We start from the raw sequence: 7,998 nt of genomic DNA, 5'->3' as shown, positions 1-7,998 counted from the left end.
AGTGCAGCTCTCGGCCGCCGGGGTAAAGGTTCACACCCGGTAGGATTTTCACGCGGTAGGACTTGGCCCAGTGGGAGTTAATTGCTGGCCGGGACAACTCCTGCCGCGTGAAAACCCTCCCGGGTGTGAGCTTTTTCCCCGGCGGCTGAGAGCTGCACTGGCCCCGTAGAGAGCCTCCACTTACTACGGTAGGCCTTGCCACAAAGAGACTGAAGTCCAGGTTATTCCCGGTCATGTATCAGTACCCTCTTATATCTACACACAGTCTCATTCATCTTCGGACAACTGCTCATTAAAAGGTTATTGATCGTAAAATGACTACGCCATCCGTCATAATGCCATGGACTGCCTGATCATTGAGGAGAAACAAGGGAATATACTGAGGGATGTCTCCATTAACTTACAAAACTCGTACGATTATATGCTGGTCCTCATTCCTTATACCCCCTTTCCACTGGGACGGCACTCTCTCTGCGACCTAAAATTTGACATATCGCTCAACGAATTGCATAGAAAAGAAATGAATCTTTTTACACTTTGTGTGTTTTGTTGTCTTCTCTGTCACATATTTACATTTCGTATGATATAACCAGTTTGAAAGCGAAGAATACACAATGCGTATTCTTTCTTCTCTTTAGTTGCCAGTGAGAGCGCAACGCGATCGCCGTCTAGTGGAAACGGGGCCATAGACGGCAAAATGCTTTCATAAATACAGAAGAAAAGATTCACAGAGGCAGCAGAAGAGGGCTGTTTCTTCAATCACGAACAGGTGCGGTCGTTGACCTCAGATCAATAGATAAAAAAACAACCAATTAAGAGTACTGAAGACAAAGTGTGTCGTTTAGTGTTCCAATTATCCACGTACATTAGTATGTCGTTCTTCAATATCGGATCCCTGGTGTGTAATCGATAAGGCAATTGCAAGGTCTGTCATCACTGTGGATAGTTTCATCAACTTTCTTCAATCTCATCAACCCAACCTGTCAGCTGAAATTGCTCTAATACCCCTGTCACATTTGATTTTATTTATTTATTTATTTATTTATTTATTTCTGTTTTCTTTATACAGGGTGGACACACTCAGTATTTTGCGTACTGCTTTTCATGTGTGCCCTGTACAAACAACATACACACAATAGCATAACAAAGAAATAAGATAAACTAAACGATAAACAAACCAAGGAAACAATATATAAATGAACATAAATCAAAATCGTAACTCATTGATCAAAATTAGTGCCGGGTCAGGAGGTCAGGGGTCAGCAGTGATTACCGTTTCTTAGCAGTTTCTTGAATGACAGTGCAGAACTGGCCACTTTAACCGTGGGCGGCAGCTCGTTCCATGAAAACGCACCTCTGTACTCAAATTTCCTACGGCCAGATTCAAGTGGCGAAAATCGGTCGGACAACTTAACATAATGATAACTTTATAGCACAACAATTGTACAGGGTACAAAGTATGGCTTATATGTGACAGGGACGGTTTCTATGTAAGAAATACGCGCAACGCTCTGTCGATATAAAATATGGCCAATCTTCCATCCATACGCCTGAAGATCGTGGATAATGTGACGCGAATAGATAGAGGCAACACTAAAACCAGCAGAAATTCAATTGAAAGGAATCGAAGTAGTAGAATGAATTATTTAACATATAAACATATACATGGCTGAAAAAAAAAACACACACAGAATTTTATCATATGTACCTAAACTGACACAACCATGGCCACATATATGATATTCTAGTGCGTATATTTTCAAGTTCGTGTGAGGTCCGTATAGAAGTCTCAGCATCTACCAAGCCCCACAGGTTACTGGAAAAATAGTAGAAATCGAACAAGTACAGACACATAGCACGCCAGAGGAGTTAGCTGTCCGAGGAGTTTGCTTATACCCTGTCACATTATCCACGATCTTCGGGCGTATCGATGGAAGATCGGCCATATTTAAGATCGACAGAGGGTTGCGCGTATTTTCCACCTGCAAACTGTCCCTGTCACATAAAAGCCATACTTTGTAACTTGTACAATTGTTGTGCAATAAAGTTATTATTATAAGCGAGGCTCGGGAGATTGCCGCAGAATCGTTGTCTGATATTTTCGCCAAATGTGACAGTGGTATTAACGACCAACTAACTCCTCTGGCTTGTTTGAATTCTTTGACCATATTTGGCCAATTTCTACTATAAATCCCACCTTGATGATGATGATGATGAAACATGAGGTAAGTGGGCTACGTGAGACATCAGGGGTCGGGCGTCATCAGTGGAATGTCTAATTGACATGTGTCGGATCGACTCACTTGGATTACTGACATCAAACCTATTGGCTAGCTCACGAAGTCTGTCTTGTATAAAAGTAAAGAAGCGCATGCAGATACCTATAAAGAAATCTTCGTCATTATACCCAATGAAGCGAGGACTTAAGTAAAGGCAAGAAAGGAAGAAGAAAAGCATTATCACAACATTGATCAAGGTTGGCCTAGAAGCCTTCGTCTTCTCATCAGAGTTGAAAGCAAAGCAAAGATGAAAGCAAAGGATCAATCAAGCTACGAGAAAAGGGGATGGCATGTTGTTTTACCGACTTTGCACTGATGTTACAAAATCTTCTGGATTGTTTGTTCACTGATGAAGAAGGATCCATTTTCGCATGTCCTGTGTAATCAATAAAGGATACTATTAGTTTAAACAGACGCCGCTCGTCATTAATGCCTAGGTTACACATAGCCGACTTTGGCTCCCGAACACTATAGCCGACTCTTAGCCGACCCAAGTCGGCAGTAGTTCGGGAGTAGTCTGACCAGTTTAGGCCACGCCTATTTTTTTAGCGCCGAACATGTCCCGAACACCTCCCGACCGGTAAATGACTTACTCCCGACTGTGTCCCAAATGCTAACTAACCTATCACCAACCATCCCGACCTCTAGCCACAGACTGCCGAATCACTCCCGACTGATCCCCAACCGATTGCCGACCCTTTTTCGACTTGAAATAGACATAATCAGCGATTTTCAAAAGAGTGCTCATTTTCGTTTTTAATCAAGAATGTCCTTTGTTCTATTTGTAAACATCACTGAGATCAAATTTAGATCACATATAGCTCCAGTGCGGCATTTATCGGGTCTTTTTGTTTTTAGCTGGATGTCGGTCGTGTGAAGTTCGGGAGTGATTCGTCTACGTTCTGGCAATAGTCTTTTTGCTTGGCAATGAGTATAGCAGAGATTTGTCTAAGGTCTTGGGGTAAATCATTGGTAAGTTGGAAACAAGCTGGGAGTAAGTCAGCAATGTTTATGGCGTGGTTAAGATTTGATTTGACTGCTGACTTACTCCCGAACACCAACCGAACACTAGCCGACCGTGCCGAACACCAGCCGACCACCAACCGACCCATTCCAGAGTTGCCGCTCAGAGCCGAATGTTTTGAACATTTCAAAACATTCGGATGGAGCAGCCGAACACCAGCCGACTCAGCCGAACGCCAGCCGAACGCCATCCGACTCAGCCGAACGCCAGCCGACTACAGCCGACTAGCTCCCAAATCACTCCTAAACCATAGTCGGGAGAGAGTCGGGAGCCAAATTCGGCTATGTGTAACCTAGGCATAAGTCATGGTCCACAATCCCTGATATCTGTCCAGCTGTACTGAAGTAAGAGAAGTGGGTCACCTGTCGTCAGCGTGATTTCTTTGCCATGTAGATTAAAGAACCGGAAGAAGAAACGAAAGGGGTAATTAACCCCAGCCAGCGAGAGATTCTGTAAACACATTTTAGGAAAGGATTTCATCGAGACTGAGACAAAAAGCAGGATGCTATAAGAAACCATCTATTGAAAATATATTAAGTACAAAATATAAAAGGATTGCATTGAGTAAAATTACAAGGTGGGTTATGAAAGACTATAAAGAAAACAAGTGGAGTAGTTGGTGTATAATCGATCAAGAAAACCGTCCTATGAAACAGTGTGAATATTGCCAATCTCCTCAATTTTGGGGATGCTGACTCACCAAAAAACAAAGGATGTTTCAGGCCTTATCTTATCTTATTACTGCGTGGATGCTGACCGAGCAAAACACGGAGGTCACCGCGGGTCATTATTTATCTTATTACAACAGTCCATTTTGTATTGATCGCCTAAACGGAAATTGCCGGCCAACCGCCAAATTACTCTGTAATGGTTTACTGGCGGGAGAAAATCCATACACAATTGAGGATAGTCGCCATGTAAAATGATCTCATTTAGATGAATATAACTCCAATTAAGCTTAGTTATTCACGGCTAAACTTCATTTATGACTCATTTGGAAGAACAGCATTCAAGAAGCCGTGGGGCGCTAGCCTTGAGTCGGAGAAATTGTACCCCTGCAATGAATAGATTAACTGCGCACTCGTCCTGTTATGATGATACGGAGATGAAGTTTTAACATCCAGGAAATGAGATACAAAAGACAGCAGGTACCCGAGTAGGATGCCCATGTATAAAAATGCTTTGAAAGATATAACAACCGTAGTTAGATGTCAGATGTAGAAGACGTATTCTATAATACACACTGGGGTCTCAGTCCAGGTGGACAGGCTGTTCTGTGTGACTGCGGACAGGAGCAGACTATGAAACACCTTCTTGTCTGCTCCCTCCTGTCCGAATACCCCTGTCACATTTGGCGAAAATCGATCGGACGACGATTCTGCTGTAATCGCCCGAGCCTCGATTATAATAATAACTTAATTGCACAACAAAGTTGGGCTTATATGTGACAGGGACGGTGAAAAATACGCGCAAACCTCTGTCGATCTTCAAATATGGCCGACCCTCCATTGATACGCCCGAAGATCGTGGATGATGTGACAGGGGTAGAACGACGCACCAACGTCAACGAAGATCTGGAAGCTCTGACCCACAGAGGAAGGGGGTCTACCGAAAGTGCGAAATGGAACGAAAAGGAAAGTACCGAAAGTGCGAAAAGGAACGAAAGGGAACGAAAGGGAACGAAAAGGAGCAAATATTCATTTTCGTTCCTTTTCGCACTTACGGTACACCGGGGGAAGGGCGTGTGCGGAGTACTACTGGGGCAGAAAAGCGTAGTGCTGACACAAGATATTCCACTCACCTGCATGAAGTAGAAGACGAACTTGCACATGAAGAGTCCGTAGTGCCAGCTGGTGGTGGCGAACCCTGCGGCGCTGAACGGCACACAGCAGAGCAGAAACGCCACGTCAGCAACGGCAAGGTTCACGATGTAGTAGTTCGTCACTGTAAAGAAAAACAGTTCGTCACTGTAGCTGTATCTATATACCCGGTATAACCGCCCTTCGGCGTAACACACCAGCTTCTGTATCAGTATCTATATAACCGGTATAACCGCCCTTCGGCGTAACACACCAGCTTCGCAGGCACGCGGCGCGGTAGCGGCTGGTTATATTACACCGAACGACCCGTCACACCTACCTTTGCCAATCTATATGCAAGTGTTCTTTTAAACTATCCAGAGAAGTTGCCCCTACTGTGATGTAGCCGGACAAAACGATGGATATTACAAACACACGGCAGGGTGTTGGGCTCTGGAGGTTCCGATTTTGATATTTGCCGTGCGGAATGTGAAAGGCATTTTACACGACCTTCTTCACTTCACCCAGGTGCAAAAAAGGGTACCTTTATATAACCAGCTTTAACCCACAGGTGTGTTACATGGAAGGAGGTTTTTCCGGTTGACTAATCTAGATTCGTCGCACTATTTCACGATATGCTTTCTTGGAAGCTCGAATCGGGAAAGCGTTAGGAGGTAATCTCCAAGCAGATTCTGCGTGGCATAAGACAGTAACATAAGCTGGGGAAGGAGCTTAGTGTGGACGCGTGGCCAATTTACTCCTCTGTCGGCTAAACCCCTTCCCCAGCTTATGTTACTGTCTTATGCCACGCAGAATCTGTTTGGAGATTATCAGGAAGAGCATAGCGGTAAGACGCAGTACTTAGACGTGCTTAGCCATGGGATATAATGTCTAAATAAAACATCACGCTATACCTCTAGCGTTACGATTCGTATGAAACATTAACCTTCCAGATCAGAAGTTGATTTTAAATATAGCAAAGGTACGTAACAACAAGAAGAAAAGACAGGCAGGAATGTTGGACACCCTACATCGGTTGCACAAGTCCATCTTTTTCAGGCGTTTCCGATTCGACAAACGTTTTTAATGTTCTGCGTTCATTTCAAGTGTGTCACCGAGTATTGCATACGTAAAGGCTGGCGTATACAAGTAAGTTGATTAAGAAAACTGTGCTGATTTTGTGCTGTTACATCTCTTGGTGTCGCTCAGTATATTCAAGGGGACTTAAGAACCATTTCTGTCTTCTGGACGAATGTCGGACACTTCGGCACATGGACACTTCGGCCCCTTGGCAATCAGGACATTTCGGCCCCAAGCCGAGGACACTTCGGCCCCGGGTCCACTCCACGATAGTTATCTAACACGTAGCCCGAGTTGACTAAATAACGTATAATTTTAGGACGTATGATTTTACTTGTACAGTATATTATATAGTGTTCTCCTGTCTACTCGAGAAAATCGTCATTAGTGATAACGCTTTTTTTGCGTTTTCGGGGCATGAAGATCCCTTTTTGCTCCGGTTTTCTGCATGACCCTAGCTTACCTGAAGTCTTACCTGCTGCAATGTGGAGCTAGCCGTCTTAAACAGTCCTATAAAGTACTCCACAACGCGACCTGTTACAGATATTTATTTTGTGTGTACAACATATGTAACTTACAAGTACAGCTTAAGAATGAATCTACTGCTCAAAATACCCGACTGGCATTAACTGTTTATCGTAAATATCGAAATCAATGTCCTTACAACTGCGAGCTACGAGATTATTTTGTACATTGCATAGCATGCCCACTCTGTCATAAAGACTAGTGGAGCCGAAGTGTCCTCTGAGCCTGGGCCGAAGTGTCCTGGACTTGGGGCCGAAGTGTCCGGGCCGAAGTGTCCATGTGCCGAACTGTCCTGATACCTTCTGGACTCATGTATAAATGAATGCATAGACTCGGTTAGACTCCGGTTACACACAGACGAACATTGTCTCCGGACCTTCCGCCCACCAACATAGATGGGAGTGGTCCCGGTTGTGGTCGGCTGGTGTTCGGTACGGTATCTGTATCTGTCTGTATCTGTATCTATATAGCCGGTATAACTGCCGTTCGGCGTAACACACCAGCTTCGCAGGCACGCGGCGCTGCAGCAGCTGGTTATATTACACCGAACGACTCGTTCCCCCTAACTTTTGCACATCTATCTGCAAGCGTTCTTTAAAACTACCGAGAGAAGATGCCCCTACTGTACTTGGTGATAACAAGTTCCACTCCACGATAGTTCTGGGAAAGTACGGTAGAGTGCCAGTCGAATGTATGGAATTTTCAAAACATTCGGCGGTGGACGTGAGGTTTGGAATAGGTTGTCCAGTGGTTGGCTGGTGGGTGGGAGTAGGCCCGCAGTGGCATGCCCGTAGCCAGGATTTTGGGTGGGGGGGTTCTTTTTAGTACTTGTGGGACCATCGAGCGCCGAAGGCGCGAGACTCACGCCGAAGGCGTGAGCTGCCTAGGGGGGTCCGGGGGCATGCTCCCCCGGAAAAAATCGAAATCTTAGCCCTCTGAAACGCCATTTCCTGGATTTTGACGGGCAAAATTCGCTGGCTAAGTTTAATGGAGTTTCTCTTAAAATACACAAGGTTTTTGGCACAAGTCTTTGAAGCCGACTCCCCCGACATATTTTCACCATGTCCGATACCAAAGGCGGGAGGCGTTGCAATGGTGGTCTGGGGAAATTTTGAAATCTGGACCCTCTGAAAAGCCATTTCCTGCACTTTCTGGGGGCAAATTTTGCACCAGGATTGAATGAAATGTCTATATATAAGTGAATAATGCAAATCAGTCATGCCTTTGAAAAAAATCTTGGACATGAAAAAGTGGACCTTTCAGCATGAAAAAGTCGACCTTTGAGCATGTG

At 44.6% G+C, this 7,998-nt stretch overlaps 1 protein-coding gene across 1 annotated transcript in view; it reads right to left on the bottom strand.

Moving 5' to 3' along the window:
* The window catches only part of LOC118425077 (G-protein coupled receptor 54-like), a 60,905-nt gene that overhangs the window by 8,830 nt on the left and 44,077 nt on the right, over window positions 1–7,998 (bottom strand). The window contains exon 3 of the mRNA XM_035833896.1: window positions 5,105–5,247. Within this exon, the coding sequence (XP_035689789.1) occupies window positions 5,105–5,247 (143 nt within the window). The remainder of the gene's footprint in view (window positions 1–5,104; window positions 5,248–7,998) is intronic.

This window comes from Branchiostoma floridae, chromosome 10 (assembly GCF_000003815.2).
Source record: "Branchiostoma floridae strain S238N-H82 chromosome 10, Bfl_VNyyK, whole genome shotgun sequence".
Lineage (NCBI taxonomy): Eukaryota > Metazoa > Chordata > Leptocardii > Amphioxiformes > Branchiostomatidae > Branchiostoma > Branchiostoma floridae.
The sequence above is the reverse complement of the archived record's forward strand: the minus strand, read 5'-3'. Positions and strand labels throughout refer to the sequence as shown.